Below are 17,790 nucleotides of genomic sequence, written 5' to 3' on the forward strand. Positions count from 1 at the left end.
GTGGATCTGGGTTGGCCGGATTTGGCGTCCGGACTTGTGCCTGTGCCTCCACGCGCCGGCGACGACCCTCAAGCAGGCGGCGACGGGGCCCGTGTCTTCTCCTTCCGTTCTCCTCCCTGACGTCCTCTCTAGCCGCTGCTCCCTCGTCTCCCGCCACCTGGATCTGGATGCGATGATGTCGAGGCACTCCACGGCGAAGGGCTAGAGGACCAGGGAGATGGAAGAGGAAGGAGGGGCTCAGGGTGGGACCTACGAGGTCAACTATCTACTAGAACCGGTGCAAGTAGTTGATTCGATTCTAGGAAAAATTTCTTAGCGACCCACTGCTCCAAGGGCAAGAAGCGGTTCCAACTTCTTCTAACATCGGTTGTTGACCAACGCTGCGCATGCTCTTACATCTTCTTGTCGACAGACCTATATAACTTTCTCCGTTTCCAAGTGTGATGTTAATTCGTGAATACCTTGGCAAGTTCTTCTCTTCTGCCGAAGCCTGTCTGAACAAGCTTCCTCTGGTTCCTTTTTGGTTTCTGTACATGTGGGCAGGTCTCACGGCAGGCAGCCCATCGGATAGATCCTTCCTCCCATGAGAACATATATCCCGCTTCGGTTGCAACACGACCCGAAAGAAGGACAGATCAGCCTGCTCTGCAGAAGGAATATTAGGTGGGATACGTACTGATCAGATCTCTCTTCATTTCAATCACTTGTGTCCTACGTACGTTACGTACGCCATGCTTCTTCTTTGTTAGTAGTACATAATTTCAAACACGAGCAGAATATATGATCTCCTCCTGCAACTGCAAGGGTCGTCGTCGATCAACCAACGGTGCGCCCAATTTTGCATGTGCGTTTTACGACTTTTATCCCACCTTTGAGCTTCATTGGGGCAATAACATAATTTAAGCAACAACCGGATTTACCTGTCGGGTGATCACTGAGCAGTACGTACTCCATTTTATTCTCAGCTGAATTGAAGGAAAACAGGATTCCATAGGCCGGGCTTGGGCTTTGACCAAAATCACTGGGTTTTCTGGTCAGGCATATGGCCACACCCACGCGTCTATTTGGGTCTTGAGAGTTGACAGCAGTAGCAATGTTGCTAATGCGAGAGGGCATCCACGTAAAAGAAAATGAGGGCCTCTTGATTTGCATGAATAGAAAAATAACACAGCTGTCTCGTCCATTTCAATCCCATAGGATTGTGATCAGACCAACTTTTGTATTACTACAAATGCAGTGTAGTGGAATCTTAAGAAAATTTCCCATATATTCATTCCCACAAATCAAATAATCCTCCTCGCAATTTTTTTCCTTCAAATAATCCATATGGAGAAATAAGGATTGAAATCCTCCAAGATTTCTATGGGCCAGTTCTTTTGGCTTCCTGGATTGGCTTCTCCGAGAAGCTGTCATTCCCTAACTTTCTGGAGAAGCCACCACCTAAATTTGATTAGACCACCAAATTAGTCTGGCCTAAACTACTTTGAAAACCTAGCTAAATTTGAGATGCGGCTTCTCCATGAAGCTAGGTGAGGGCTCCTTCTAGGAGAAGCCGGTCCTAGAAGCTGAAAGGAACGCAGCCTATATATCTTTGAATAAAAGAGATCTTGAGAATTCATATGTTGAGAGTAGACATTACAAATTTGAATTTGCTATTTTCTGAGTGAGTTGAGAAATTATTGCTTATAAGTCAACCAAATTACACATTATGGGACATAGAGAGTTGCATCCAAAAACTATTCAATCAATTGCACCTTTCTAAAACTAAAATTACAATCTCCGTTGAATAAAAAATGAAAAGTTGGCCGCCATATTAGGAACAGATGCTCCCATGTTTTAGTAGGTCTCATAAAGTTGCACCAGAATCACACTTTATTTCGCATTACGATTGATTCTCGTTATTGTTTGGCCGACTTTTTTTTTTTTGCTTTCGTATATACTTTCTATGGTAAATTACGAAATATGCTCAACGGAGCACAATTCAGTAACCACTAACTGAGCTGCGAGGAGGTGGTTGGAGTAGAACCACAAGCTATTTGTAAGCATGAACTCAGACGGGTTGATGGCACATTGATGTTGTAGTAAATAAAACCCCCATATATATAAGCCGGACCATAAATTCTACGTGGCAGAGACTCAGTCAACATCACATGGCAGTGTGGGTAGAGAGAGGACAATCACCACCGAGGAGTAGATTTTCAAACTTTTGCACCACCTGCATGGGAGGTGTTTGCTTCCCCTGGAAGCCGCTGATCACCCATGCACGCAATTATCCGTCACTTCATTCTTTCCATCTCTCTTGAAGTTTTTGATGAAGTCGAGCAAATTGTTAAAGTTGCTAAAAATTGAAAGTGCGCAAAACATAAAATACATGAAGAGATAGAAATGTTGTACAAGTTACACATGTATGTCCTCACCATCGACACTTGAGAGGGAGCCGGAGGGCCCACATGCCAACGATCCAAAGTCACTAAGGGCTTGTACAATGGTTAATAAGATCACATTTTACAGTATTATGCATGTCACGTCATTTAGATAAGACAACAAAACATGTTGAGCTTAATGCCATATCTTACAATTAATGCATAGATGAATAAAATTATTAACCAAATAAATGTTAAGAAAAGGTGAAATCTAGTACAATATAGAGTTTGATTTTTTTTGTCTTATCTTTTTTGAACAAATCTTCTCTTAGGTAAAAAAAGTTTTATGTCTTTTTTTCACTCATCTCTTTTTCACATCGGGAATTATCCTACATGGACGTCACCCCATTGCCCTAAGGCACAGAACGAGCGAGCCTGACTCTTGAAATTGAACCAAATACAAGTCCTTTACAGATAATACAGCAATCTAAATAGAGGTATGTAAAATAAAATACTCCATAATCATTTGTCTGGAGTCAAAAAACGAGAGGTCACGCATAAAAGCCGGGTGAAGAGCGTCGGCAGCAAAACTAGCGTCAATCGCTGCTGCTGTGTTCATCATTTTATAAAGGAAACAGAAAACCGAGGTGATTTTAAAATGCGGTAACCATCAACAGGCAATAAAATGCACCAGCGGCCACCTTCCACACTTTGCTATTGCCACTACAGTCTACAGTCTCTAGTCTAGACTCTGCTGCTGCAGCTACACGCTTTGCTCCCCTTCCTCCCTCTCCCTCCTACAGCAATCAAACCACCGCCAGCTGAGCTCCACTCCCCTCCTCCCTCCTCGAACTCCTCCGGTTCATGTCCAGCTGCCTCCCATGTCGCCGCCTGTCGAGCTCGACTACATAGGCCTCTCGGCCGCCGCCGGCGGCCGCGCGGACGACGACCTGAAGGGCACCGAGCTCCGCCTCGGCCTCCCCGGCTGCGAGTCGCCGGAGCGCCGCCCGGCCGCCGCCGCAACTACCCTGGAGCTTCTGCCCGCCAAGGGCGCCAAGCGCGTGTTCGCTGACGAGGTCGCGCCCCCTGCCGCCGCAGGGAAGGGCAAGGAGAAGGCCGGGGACGAGAAGGACAAGAAGCACGCCGCGCCGCCGCAGCCGGCTGCGAAGTAGGTGCCCATGTCCTGCGAATTTCGTGGATTTGACGGGTTTTTAGTGTTCCGCCGAGTTCTTGGGGGGTGCGGGTGGTTGGAGAGGGCGAGTGGGTGGAGGAAGTGATGTGAAATTAGGGGAAATTTGTGTTGGGTTAGTCTGAATCGGTAATTTGGCAAGCTTTGGCGTAGCGAAAAGTGTAATTTGGAAGCTGTTGCATGCATTCGAGGGAATTCTTTCTGTGGGTTTTGGAATAGTTTTTGGAGCTATTTTTTTGAGTGTGTGCCAATTTGGTGGCAAACGGCTCATTTCGAGGTTTTTGTGTAACTGTTTACCAGTTTATGGGTGCACGTTTTTAACTTGGCTTGATCTCTATGAGCGTGGAGGGTTTGTAGCTTTGCGGACCTCTTTTACCGATTTAAACTAAAACGAAATTGAACTTCAGTTTTACTCCCTTTTTTTTGTCTGACATTAAGATGTGCGGTTTTGTTCTTGAAGTTTCATTGAATATTTCTAAGTTCCGGTGCTTGAATTGTAGTGGTCAAATTTCAGTCTTCCTCTGCTCTGCAAACTGCTTTGAACTTTTTCTCGGGCATGTTTTGCTTTGAACAACCTTGCGATTTTCTTTTTCCTTATCTTTAACTTGGTTGCTTTTGACCTCGCGTCCATATAGCAAAACACCAAATGCTGGATCCGCTCCATTTGGTTCTGATACTGAAATTGCTGATGTGATGTGTGTTTTTGCAGGGCTCAGGTGGTGGGATGGCCACCAATCCGCAGCTACCGCAAGAACACGATGGCAACCACCAACAACCAGCTGAAGAACAGCAAGGAGGATTCTGACGCGAAGCAGGAGCAGGGGTTTCTGTATGTCAAGGTCAGCATGGATGGTGCGCCCTACCTGAGGAAGATCGACCTCAAGACATACGAGAACTACAAGGACCTGTCTTTGGGGCTTGAGAAAATGTTCATTGGCTTCAGCACCGGTGAGGCCACTCGGGTTTTGTACAAATTCTTGCTATTTCGAGTTGCAATTGAAACTAATCTGGAGTAGCAGAAATGCACCATTACACGTCCACAGTCATGCTTTGCTGAAGAGAGAATAAGTAGCTGTGTTTGGAAATGTTCTAGCAAATTTCAGGCTTAAGAAATTGGCGTAGAGGATTCTTTCAGGACCGACAAAATTGCGTATTGCAGTGACAACCATTATTTGATTGTTCATTCCTAAATTTGGCCTTGCTATCTTCTGCCATTTTGTTTTGTGCGATTTTCAGCATATAGATATATTTCTGGTGGAGTAAGCATTCTCTTCTAATTCTAGGATCTTATCTTGTGCTTAATATTGATCAGTGGAGCAACTAACACTGCACATTCTTTTGTGTTCCTAATTGCTCGTGAAACAAAAAAAGAAAATCGCTTATGGGAGTCAACTCATCCGTTTGAATCTTGAAATATCACTTCTTACCATTCCTAAACTTTGGTTAACAGCAGTGCTCCTATCACCATGTCTTTGCACCCATTTTGTGCTTTAAGGTCAGACATCTAAAGTCTAGAGTAATTAAGAATGTAAGTTGCACAAAGGTAGATATGCGGTGATACGGAGTACAAAATGGGGGATTGGTGCACATTTATGATCTCCCGTCAAGTATATCTATTTCCTCCCATTAGATAATAGTTATAAATAAGATTGGCATCTTCAGAAGTTTTAGTGTGAGGAGTGCTTTCTCAGTATGTCTATTTTTCATGGCCTTACGGGTCTAATGTTGTGCCAGGGAAGGATAGTGTGTCCGAGAACAGAAAGGATGGTGAATATGTGTTGACTTACGAAGACAAGGATGGAGACTGGATGCTGGTTGGTGATGTTCCATGGGAGTAAGTACATTGTCTGATCTAATTGGAGAAATTTAGAAGATACTAGCTTGGGATCTGTAGTGAAGTTTTAAAGATTGAACAACAATAGGAGTTTCCAAAAAAATGATATGAAATGTTAAGAGAACATTCTTATGGATGCATGCTTTCTTAAGATTATACTCCATGGTCCATCCATCCATATCAACCATTTTAAAATCTGAATACAAATATACTCTCTATTTAGATTGTCACATAAAACTTGTGCTATCAATTTTGTAACTGTTTTTCTAATTAGGAAAAGCAATGCCTAAGTAATTTATTGGGGACTGTTTCAATGCTCAAACAACAAGTCAAAAGGAACAGAGTTAGTACTAGTTACCTGGTTATCTTTTCAATGCGGTCATAATTTCTCTAATCTATGGCCGGATCATGCAGAGATGATAGTAAACCTAGTGTTTTATTGCTGACATGCAATGTTTCGTGTCTGAACAAGTGAAAGGGTGAAACGCAGTTAGCCAGTCACTAACTCTTGTAGTTGTTGTCTGTTTAGTTTTTTATAATTCTGTTGACAAGAAAACCATGATTATCTTAGTGCATGATTATTAATACTCCCCAATCCCTGAGCTTGTCAAGTAATTGCTGCCTTATTCTTGCTGCAATTTCAGGATGTTTACTGAATCTTGCCGAAGGCTCAGGGTCATGAAAGGTTCAGATGCAGTTGGACTTGGTATGTTCATAAGTGTTATAAGAAAAATTAGGTTTACTCTTACACAGTTACACTTACTGGTCACATGCTGTGCATATGTTGTTTGCTAATTTATATACACATTTTTTTGCATTATGTTACTGCATTGTTGTTCAAGCTATTTCCCAGGCTCGCTCATTTTTTAACTACACTTCAGCAGGGAAGCAGTTTACTCTGCAAAAGACTCACCGGTGTTTCTTTAGATAAAATACCCATTGGACTTAAAAGCACATAAACATTAAATTGAGAACGCTAGCCGGGTTCTGTTTCTTTTTGTTAGACTAGCTTAAATGCTCGTGCGTTGCTACGTTAGTTATTGCATGATTAGTTGTTTAAACATCCATGTCTGATACTGTAATCCCTAATTTTTCTTCAAAATAAAAAAATATTTCAAAGTGTTTGGATAATGATACATATGTCTGCTATATAGAATGGTATGATAATTGTGGTAATTGATTTCTTGGAATCTTAAGTGGTAATCTCAGTGAGGGTGAACTCACCGCGCAAATCTTTATAATTATAAGAGCATACATAAAGATATTTCGATTTTGATGCTCAGGATGTTTCTGTACTGCTAAAACCCAATTTATATCTCTTTCTTAGTGCTTGGCCTGTACCACGGTGAAGCTGGAATCGGTATGAGCTCTAAATTGGAAAGTAGGACTTCTGAAAGTGTTTGGATATACTCCCTCCGTCCCGAATTAACTGACGTGGATTTGTATAGATTCTTATACAAATTCAAGTCAGTTAATTTGGGACGGAGGGAGTAGTTCCCATAACCTATCTTTTGAAAATCCGAACTAGCTTCAGGTTCAGAGTTTTGCCTTTGTACAGTTTTTCCTTTCGTTTTTTGTTGGCTCGTTGGGCTGTTCTCTTTTCTTTGTTTTTGGATTCAGTTGTATTGTTACTTTTGCACCTTCTTTTTTATCGGATATTTTTGCACCTTCTTGGTGTCTTCTTCTAATGAAAATGATCTACCCTTAGGGGTGGGTTTGACAAAAAAAATCTTTTGAAAATCACAGTTGTTTTTGTGCTTTCATCTAAAGAGGAAAATATCATGCAGGGACTGTTAATGAACACATCTAATTGGTTAAATTTGCTTTTCAACACTGACCATGGTTGGATGTGGTCAAGCCAAGCACTCCCTGAAAACCTAGCTAATAAGATTTTTTTACTAGTATTAGAGATTGTGGAGTTAACTGGCTTCACCTTGACTTGCGCAATTGTTTTTCTAATAATTCATTTATACTGTTATGCTGCTCTGGACAAAGTTTCAGAGTTAACATTCATGTTATGTTTGTTGATACATTTGATGCTAGTTTCAATGCTTGAGCCTTGGAAGTTTTTGAAGCACCTTCTCTGTTTGTTTAGGGTTTAAGTTCACTTCGGTAACCTCTAGAATTCCTAGTTCATTTCACATCATTACATTAGCATGCTGAACTGACTATATCTGTTATTTTCTCTGCAGCTCCAAGAGCAGGGGATAAGTCCAAGAATAAGAACTGAACCAGTTGCTGCCCACAGTCCAATGTTAAAAAGAATATCAACTGACTGTGGGGCAAGTTATCAGAACCAAGACGGCTAACAGTTTCAGAACGAGATTGCATATATCGTCTGTACTCCCAAGACTACTTGTGTTATTAGATTTGTGATATCCCCTTGAGACTTAAGCTCCATTGTGTTATGCCATCGACGTTATTGTATGCGTATTATTTACATCCACGTATATGGTTGGTATGCAGTTCGCTGCGCTACATACTGCTATTATTGAGGTCTCCTACATATTTTGCCAGTGTTATCCTAAACCGATTGTTCGCCTCGTAAATGTTTATTGACTATTGCAAATCTATTATGTATCCGATTTGTTACAGAGCAAGTTAGTTGCAGTTTTTGACCAAATTTTGCTTTCAAGAGTCAGATGAGCCAGTTCAATTTCAGGGATCTTTCCTTGAATTTTCCTTTCAGATATATTGTTTCCCAACTTTAAACCTTTGGGTCCTGTTCGGTTTGCAGGAATCTCATAGGATTTTTACAGGATTTCAACCTTAGAATTTTTTTCTATATGTAGCATTCGTTTTGTAGAAATGAGGATGTTAGATTCCTGGTATGGGTCCAAATTGGACTAATTCCTACGGATTCTAACCATTAGGTGGGACCTCATTTAAAATTCGTAAGGATTGGAATGTGCATGATATTTCAATTTTTCACTTTTTCTATCCTTATGATTTTAAAATCCTATGAACCGAATAAGCTCTTGACGTGCAGTTGCTTATTTGAAAAAAAATGTGTGCTTGCTGGGCGGGGCCTGTACACACCACTATCTTTTGAGGTTCATTATGGTTGTTCCATAGTATGGCCTAAAAGGCTTCCAGAGTAATCATTCAGGTAGTATAAAATACCACAGCTATAATGTTAATGATGGCTCATGATCCCTCAGAATCAGGCTTTCTTTGCCTGCAGTATCTTCTTCCTCCCTAAAAAGAAATGGTGCTCCACTTCCACTCTAGCCATTTTCTTTCTGTTCTTTATCTTTTCCCCTCGCTGCAGTAGTACAGTGTCTTGGCTCAACTAGCCTGGTTGGTGCAATGGTGCCGTGGTGTGCCTGGGCGGCAGGGGCAGGATCGAACACTTGAGAACAGGATCCTGTCGTTAGTTTAACCCCAAAGGCGCCTTTCCAATACACAAATCAGCCGTCAGCTGCACTTGTTTATCCTTGCAGCGATTTCTGGTACCTAATTTATTCGCTTCGCCGGCTTCCTATCTGTGCCAAGTGCCCACGTGGCCGAGTTTTCCAGGATAAATCATGAAGGATATGGTTGAGTTTTGATGTATGCCTTGCATTTGTGGTGCACACTTCCACGCTGCCCATAAGTTAATGTATTAAAAGTACTTACTGCGATAACAATCACCAAGCCGACCTAGCTCAGTGGTAGAGCGCGTGGCTTTTAACCACGTGGCCGTGGGTTCGATCCCCACGGTCGGCGATTGTTGTGTACAATTTTTCTTTTTTCTCTTTATTTAAAAAAGAACTACTCGTATTAGTAGACTGCCTGGGAGTCTGGAATCCTTTTGGTGAAATGTCATTTTAATTGTTCATGCCAACATACTAATAGTGTTACTTACTGGCACTACTGTTTGAGATCAACCTTCACTAATCTTTTGTAATCTGATAAAGTTAGCTTGTGGTGTGGGGTCGTGTACAGTTTAGCAATGCAAATACCAGAGAAAATGATACTACGTTCCTTTAGTTGGGCGGCCATTTTGCCTGCATTACATTACAGTGTGTTGTGCGTGTGTGATGTTTTCTGAACTCATTCGTGCTCTGCAATTGTACTTCCTCCGTCACATATCAAGTGACTGAAAATTATCTCAATATGGGCGTATCTATATATAAAATATATCTAGATACATGTAATAGTTATAAAGTCACTTAATATGGGACGGGGTGAGTACTAGGAGTCTTGAACTCTAGTTAAGCTTCGCTGCTTAAGTTCGACAACTAGTATTAACTGACAGGACTCGATAAAAACTTGGGCATGGTAGCCAATTAATTAATCCAAATTATTCATATTAAATAATTGGAATTGTTTTTTGATAGATCAATTCAGATTATTCCAAAACCAGATTATTTGTTTGTTTGTTTCCCAGAAAAACCCTTTGGTTTTGGATGCTCGTTACCGCTGTAAAATGATCTTGATTTTGCTAAACAATAAGATTGTACTATGGAAAAATAAGTCTTACTTTTATAAATATTTTTGCGAATACGCTTTTTTGACATTGAAGTACGTTTTTTTGGAACTGCCATTCAAAAAGGAAATTACTTTTTTCTAGTTGTATGTGAAAGACATCTATTGCCACAAATCAATCCTTCTTTCTAATTTGGCTAGCAAATATTTTGGGTTAAAGTTTTGGTGCTCTATATTTTTTGGTGAATGTTGGGAAAACTACACTAACATTTTCCTTGAAATTAACATAGAAATCCCAAAATTCACTACATCCAAACACAAATCAAACCAGCATAATAACTTTGGTCACCGTCAAAACATGCCAAACCTGCTGGTATGTATAACGCGACCTACACCTACCGTATGGCCAACCACGTGTCCACTCTCAGTTCCTGATCCCTCTGCCATCTCTCTGCCACCTCTGCTAAACTCTCTGCCACACCCACGTTTTTCTCTCCCATCCTCTCTCGTCTCTCTCTATTCTCTCCTCCCTTCTTCTTTCTTCTTTGTTCGTCCAGCAGAGCACGGGCTTCTGCCCGAGCGCCATGGCCAACCAGACCTCGCCTCTCTTGTCGTGCCGTCTAGCCTGGACGCCCGCCTCATGGCCTCTCTCCTCCAGACAGCCGCCCCCCTCGCGCCCTCATCTTCTCCTGCCCGGGAGCCGTGGCGGCCATGTGCCTCCTCCCTCGCCTGCTCCCAGCGTGCTCAGGCTCCACCACCGCAGCCGCCCCTCCCCCGCAGCTTGGGCTCCGCGTGAGATCTGCATGGTTCGGCCGCCTCCGCCCTAGGCCTGGCCTCGGCCGCCGTCGCTGCACGCTCCTAACACCCGCTACCTCCCACGGAACAGGGGCCTGTCACCGATTGGTTAGAGGTACTTTAATTTGTAGCTTCCGTAGATTGATTTTTATTGATTTGTGGTTTGATTTCTATTGATTTCTGGCTTGATGTCTATTGATTTGTAGTTTGATTTCAGGTACTTTGATTTTCTATTGATTTGTACCTTCTGTTTTCTATTGATTTGCAGGTGGAGTAGATCAAAGTTTCTTTTCCTGAACATATTGAGTTTTTTTCTTCCTATCATGATCTCTTGTTTTGAGTTCGAAGGTGTATTTCTTCTTTTTCTGTGATGTACCACTGGGTTAACGTCAGCGTGATTGACTAGGTACTTATCGTGTGTTGTAATTGTTTCTTGATGCTTTAGGCAGGTATCTTATTTGACGTGGTAATGTACGCAATAAGATTAATATGTACCATGGGTACATGACGAGGTACTAAGTTTTGATTGTTCTCGTGGTGTATATGAGTATTGTATATAGGGTATTTAAATTGATGAGATACATAAAATTGATGAGGTACTTGAAATTGAGTAATTATTCCGTCACGTGTAAAATTGATAAGGTACTTAAAATTGACGATGTACATTCTATGTGCTAATGTACGTGATAAGATTAATGTGTACCATTGGTACATGACAAAGTACTAAGATTTGACGAATGCTAGTATTATGTTTTTTTCTGGTACATAATGTATTTACAGAGGAGGTAGTAAGCATTGACGAGATACTTAGTATTGAGATGATAACATGATGTACTAACTTTCATTGCGGACGAGGTACAAGGTATTGTCTATATTTTGGATTGACAAAGGCCAATTGATGTAATTAAACTAACGAGGTACAAGGTACTTTAGTAACATGGATAATGATGTACTCACTTTTGATGTGTCTTTATGTACATTTAACATGTACCGTATTTTATGAATTTTAGATAAATAACGGTTGGTTTTTATTACCATGCACGACAATGCATCTCGTAGTCTTTTTACTAAACAAAATTGTTTATGTACCATTGTCTAGTGTATGTACCTTATGTACTGTAATATGTATCTACGAGTCAAATTAATACAAAAGAAATAAGTGATTCTCTAAAATTTTACGTACAAAAAAAACAAAAATATTACAGAAAAAAATGAGAAAAACAAAAACTGATTGGGTTTTACGTGAAAACGTGAGTGACTATCACAAAGAAGAGAGAAAAGATAAAAAGTGACCAACAAAAAGAAGAAAAGAAAGATAAAAAAATGACTGACATAAAGAAGAGAGAACAAAAGTAAACAAAGTTGGCCTGTATCTTTCATCTAAATTAACCGTCTAACCGTATCTGATATAACACAACTGACTGGGTGGCGTGTGAGAAACGAGTGGCTGACAAAACAAGGGTAGATCACGTTAGCGGTAAGTCGAAACACGCGTCTTAATTTCCTTCTCTCTTCGCCGTCCCCGACGCTTTTGACTGTACCACCTCTAGGCCGGAACCACCTCAGTCCACTGTTTGGCTGGCACAGATTGATGGCTGTAAATTTTGTCCGCCGCAAGCATTCCGAGCCTGCGCCAGCATCGATGCAGTGTCAGAGCTCAGGTGCCGTGCTGTCGTCTCTGCAACGAGCAGGAGGGGCGGAGCATGCTTGTCTCGCCAGTTGCCATGAGTTGATGCTAGCTTTTTACTGGTGGCACTAGTCCGTGCGTGCAGTCAAGTACGAGTACATGTCGACCCTTTCTTCGAACTCCCTAGCCTGTTTGCACAGTTCCCCAACCCGGGCCTCGCCCCTTTCCATTACAAAGCAACGGAAATACAAAGTTTCACACAGCTCTAACAAGATAGCCTGTTTGCACAGGTGCGCGGTGGTAATTAAAAAGATCGGTTGACCATGTGATTAACAGGGATATGACCTTATGCTTATATGCAGAGTAGTTGCGAGTAATATGCGCTCATTCTCATTCAAAACTACTCCAGATAGCCGCGGAAAACACTGTCCGTGGTGCAGACTAATGGTCACCGGGACGAAAATTACCTAGCGCTCGTGTTGGTTCCAAACTCCAAAGGGAGGGCGACGGTCAGTGATGCACTAATGCGGATGCAACGTGGGTGCTTCCTGCATGCGGCCCATATTGAGCCCTGCTTTATTCTAAGCCTGTGTTAGCTCAATGGTCTACGCTTTTGTGTATGGCCCAATATAACAATCAACCGTTCAATGCATGAGATCTGTTTAAAACACGTACTGAAAAACTGAAAGACAGATGTTCCGTCTCTACATAAGCAGGGTCGTACCTAAAATGGGCCTTAAAATTTGGGATGCTAATAATTACTCTCTTCGTTTCTAAATACTTGTCGTGATTTTAGTACAATTTATGCTGTAAAGTATAATATAATATAATTTATTTTATTTTATTTTACCGTACGACGTCACTACATGCTACTCTCTCCATTCCACAATACAACGTGTATAGATTTTTCTCATTTGTTTCACAATACACTTCATTTTCTTTTGTTACCCACACCCGTCCAATAACTACTCACATTCATTTATTATTAACCTAATATAGGTGGTCAGACACTAGAAACGAGAGCTGTCTTGGTCTAAATGCACAAATCTATATGAGGTGTATTTTGGAATAGAGTAAGTATTACTTATTACAATACTTAGTATCAAATCAATACTCCACTTAGTTTGAGCTACTGCTTCTAGTCATTTTTATTCTTTCTTTTTTCATAGCCAGAATCATACTTCCTAATTCTAGAAGACATGATGAGTACCGAGGAAATAACAAAACCCTCAACATTGTCACATAAATTATATTCTACGCAAGACAAGAAAAGAGAAGAATTCCAACCATTGATGTAATAAGTGATCACCCGCCACCAGGCAGGTCAGAGTTGGCCGCCAAAGATTGACGGATTGTGCATGCCACTTTCTGGTTGGATCTGGGGTGGTCATCCAACTCTCTTCGTCGCCTTCTTTTTCGGAACATCGGTATGTTTTTCAGGTCGCTGTCGTCAGCGTCTTCTGACTTCGATCAACGACTTTCCAGCCGCTACGTCGACAACGTTTTTCTAGCTCAGACGTTGTTCGGAAGTTCAAAGACAACATCAATTTTCGCTCACGGCGCGCCACCGATGAGAGCAGGACGAAGATGGCGTCGCTTTCCTACAAGGACTTGTGTGTAATTTTCTAATTTACTTTAAAGATAATTAAATAAGGTTTGTTGATTTAGTATACGGCATTGGTCAGAAAAAAAGTCCAGGTCAGTATGCACTGACGGACATCTATAAAACTGCCACCGATGTCCTAAGGGATCACTATTCTAGAACATTATACGGTTATTTGTTAAATGTTAATTGGACATTTCTCCCATAGTGTAAAACAAAAACGCATTAAGGCTGCATCGATCTCCGACTAGTTGGGTTATATGTCCAATGAGACCGCTATAGAAAAATCGATGGTTGCTGGCTGATTGAGGCCTCTTTTGATTCAAAGGATTTTCATAGGAATTTTGAAGACTTGAAATCCTTAGGAATTTTTCCTATGCTGGTCGTTTGATTCGTAAGATTAAATCCTATAGCATTTTTTCCTAAATAGTAAGGACCTCTTTGATTCATAGGATTGGAAAAATAAAGGAATACTCCCTCTGATCCTAAATTCTTGACTCAAATTTGTCCAAATATAGATATATCTATTCTTAAAAAGTTTCTAGATACATGTAATATTTCGACAATAATTTAGAATCGGAGGGAGTAGGAAAAATGGAGGATTGCAATGTCATGTCCACTCGATCCCTATAGTATTTGTTTTGCATCAAAATTTGTTTGATTGGATCAAAGGATTTCTACAAAGAGGTTGGAGTGGATGTTAAATTTCCTATGGAATGTAGTACAAATGAGTCCTTAGGAAAAATTCCTATAGGATTCAATCCTACCAATCAAACAACCAATATTGAAAAAATCCTAAGGATTTCAAGCCTCCAAAATTCCTATGGAAATCCATTGAATCAAAGGAGGCCTAACATTTAGATCTTAATCCAACAGTTCTGATATGTGAACTTAGATTTAAACTCTTTGCTTAAAAATCAGGCGACTGAGAAATAGTCACACCCTTAAAATTATACGGTTTTACCAACAAATAGATATGTCACTTCATGTAATTTCAACTTCTATGTTCAATGCCTCGTGTATTTGCATCAAATTGTATCTTCCTACCGTTCAATTTGACAGCAGTGCATGTAGTACAGGGAAAATGGTGGTCTCATGCACCGATATATACCACACGGGCGTTGCATGTCTTGTGAAGTCGAGGTCTCCGAGAGTCAGATCAGCGGATCTTCCAAGATCCACGGGCCAAAGCCTCTGTAAAACGAGGTCGATCTGTGTTGTGTGTGCACCCGGCAACCGTTCATCTAGTTCGCACAGCACGCGAAGGATCGCCGTAAATCGCGCGCGCATCTCCCATGTCCTAGGAAGATCACATCCGCCAAATCGATCGCAATTACCCTCCACCAGAGCACCATTCCCTTTAAGAAACCCCGGAGAGCAAATCAGGTGAGATCTCGCCAAATCCGCGCCGATTTAGGCTTAATCACACCCCAACCCCAAGATCGATCGACGATCGACACACACTCGTATCGATCGCTGGTACGTCAACCCCTACGCGCAGTACGTATCTCGAAGCTAGTCCTCTACGTAATCTCAACGCGTAATTAGGTCTTGATACGATATAGTAGTATACTATCTCCCTGCACCCCCACTTTGTTTACTAGGCCAGCAGTACTATATATTATATATTGCTGCTGGTGCATGCTGTCACGTCAACTACACGAGTTGGCAAATTGTTTAACAACCCACACATGATTAGCAGCCTCTTCCCCCGAATCGCTGGACGCGCATCATGCATGATGGGATCGGTCTGTGATGACAGCGTGTGCCGACGCAAATTGCACAGCGCTCGATCGCGACGAGCTCGCTCAGCGTGGATCCCCTTTCATAAAAGAAACAGCCTCACCGAATGCATGGGGGCACTATCATATTATCCACCCTCCTGGACCTCCACGAGATCCCCGCGGCGGTAGGTCACTGACATACGAGCCTACGCTACTTGCGAATCAGGGCGATCTAATCACGATTTTTCTACGAGGGGGAAACCAACATCCAAAGCTCGATTCTGCATTTTATATTGGACACGATCACACGATATCAACTGATCAAGGTGGAAAATTAGATTAAAATTCACGCGGCCTGTAGTGGCTACTTGGCACTTGGCAGAGGATCGTTCTGGGAAGCTGGGGAGGGGCGAGAAGGTGGGCGTGTAGAAAATCGCTGCTGCAGATCGGGCTGGATCTTCCCCAGGATCTCGTCCAGCTAGGCGCTCCGTGACCCGGCCCCGTCGACGATAATTAATGGCGTCCAGTATATATAAAGCCGTCTGGCTAGCTGTCCCTGTTGGGCCAAGTCGCCATCGTCCGGTGTATAAAAGCGGAGTCGTATTGCTCGTGTTGATGGGGAGCAGCATCCACCACGGCGCCGGCGAGATGTGTTTGGAAGCAGCAGCAGCGGGCGGCAGGAGCAGGCGCGGGGGGAAGAAGCAGGCGGCTTCGGCGGCGGCGGCGGCTGAGCAGCAGAAGGTTCCCAAGCAGCCGCAGCGCGGGCTCGGCGTGGCCCAGCTGGAGAAGATCCGGATGCAGAACCAGATGATCGCCGCCTACCGCTCCGGCGGCCTGAACCCGCCGCCGCCCTCGCAGCACCAGCAGCAGCAGGTGCATTTCGCCGCCGCCGCTGCTGCTGGCCCACCGCCGCCCGCCGCCGCGTCGCCGTTCCAGCCCTCCTCCTACCTCACTGTAAGTGCCCGCCCACCTGGAAATCGATCGAAATGCTGCAGCCTGCTGATCGAAACATTGCTGCAAGAGAAGATTATAGTTTATGGATGCTTACCATTGTATATATATATATGTGGTTTGCAGGGTTGCTTCGAGACGATGGATCACCGGAGGATCGCGGCGGACGTGCAGTACGGGCAGTACTACGCGGAGAACCTGCTGCCGTACGGGTCCAGCCGGCCGCCGGCCACGTCGCCGCTGTACGTCGTCGTGCATGACGCCAAGGACTCGTCGCCGCCGTCGGGCTACATGCAGCACACGCCGCAGTACGACTACTGGGCGGCGCGCTCCAGCGGCGGCCACGAGCTGTCCGGCGGCGCGGGGAGCACGGAGGAGCTAGATTTGGAGCTCAGATTGTAGCGCGCCCGGGCATGTACGGCCAGGATCGATCGATCCATGGAAGAACCGAAGAAGTGGTTTACTAATTGAACACGGGTTCACCTTCACGCATGGGCGAAGCGCCATGCGAGAGAGAGCGGGGGCAGAGAGGAGAGATCGTAGACTTATTGGTTAGCCAATCTATAGTAAATTCGAGTAGCAAATTAAGAGCCACAGATGATCTTACATTAGTGCTGTTGAGTTAGCTGCTGACGAAATGGCAGATAAGATACTAGTACTACGTGCGTTCCGGGAACTGGATTGATTATGACTGATTGATAAGCTTACGCCATGCCAGTGCACACCATCGATGCTGTAAATCATGTTTAACACCTTAATTCGAAAGTCACCTGTTTGTAGAGGAAGAGCTAGCATGTATGTGTTCTGTTCCAAGGTTTAAAATTTCAATCAGTGGGGTCCTGAAATTTTACTCTGGTTTGTCTCTAATTGAGCCCAATGCAGAATAGCTTATATAAACTTGTTCTATTCTAAAATCAAGTATGCCATTTTTCCTTTTGGAGGAAGAATAGAGTAATTAACTTGGGTAACTTGTGCTCGACAAATGAATGTCCTGCTACAGTTTCAATAATTTTTGTTGGAATTTGAACCACATCAATTCGAAATGGTTTCTAAATTTTGACCATTTCAGTGGGTACTATGTGCCCTTGTTTGAAAGGACATGTGACCAAGTTCAAAGGACGCCGTTTTGGTGACGGATGGTGTAGTCATTGACCCCATAGGTCTGCTTGCCCTTGTTGGTGACGGTTACGGCAATGACCGCGCGTCACCAAAGCATTATCTCGGCCAGTTCAAATTGCTTTCGGAGAGACGAATTTAAGCGTTCTCTACTATTGTACACTGGTACACAGATTAA

General features: G+C 42.9%; 2 protein-coding genes and 1 non-coding gene across 3 annotated transcripts; all 3 read left to right on the forward strand.

Annotated features, from left to right (window-relative positions):
* Positions 1-3,058: 3,058 nt before the first annotated feature.
* LOC100833874 (auxin-responsive protein IAA3) lies at positions 3,059-7,990 on the forward strand. The gene is made up of 5 exons (XM_003565937.4): positions 3,059-3,531; positions 4,262-4,500; positions 5,287-5,386; positions 6,031-6,092; positions 7,579-7,990. The coding sequence occupies exons 1-5, from the start codon at positions 3,245-3,247 to the stop codon at positions 7,614-7,616; spliced, it is 726 nt and encodes a 241-aa protein (XP_003565985.1). The 5' UTR covers positions 3,059-3,244; the 3' UTR covers positions 7,617-7,990.
* Positions 7,991-9,022: 1,032 nt separating this feature from the next.
* TRNAK-UUU lies at positions 9,023-9,094 on the forward strand. The gene has a single exon. It is a non-coding gene; the product is annotated as a tRNA-Lys (tRNA).
* A 7,052-nt stretch (positions 9,095-16,146) lies between these two features.
* On the forward strand, positions 16,147-17,349 carry LOC100836942 (protein SPEAR1). Its single transcript, XM_014898889.2, has 2 exons — positions 16,147-16,499; positions 16,623-17,349. The coding sequence occupies exons 1-2, from the start codon at positions 16,161-16,163 to the stop codon at positions 16,896-16,898; spliced, it is 615 nt and encodes a 204-aa protein (XP_014754375.1). The 5' UTR covers positions 16,147-16,160; the 3' UTR covers positions 16,899-17,349.
* The last annotated feature ends 441 nt before the right edge of the window (positions 17,350-17,790 follow it).

The sequence above is a fragment of the Brachypodium distachyon genome, chromosome 2 (assembly GCF_000005505.3).
Source record: "Brachypodium distachyon strain Bd21 chromosome 2, Brachypodium_distachyon_v3.0, whole genome shotgun sequence".
Lineage (NCBI taxonomy): Eukaryota > Viridiplantae > Streptophyta > Magnoliopsida > Poales > Poaceae > Brachypodium > Brachypodium distachyon.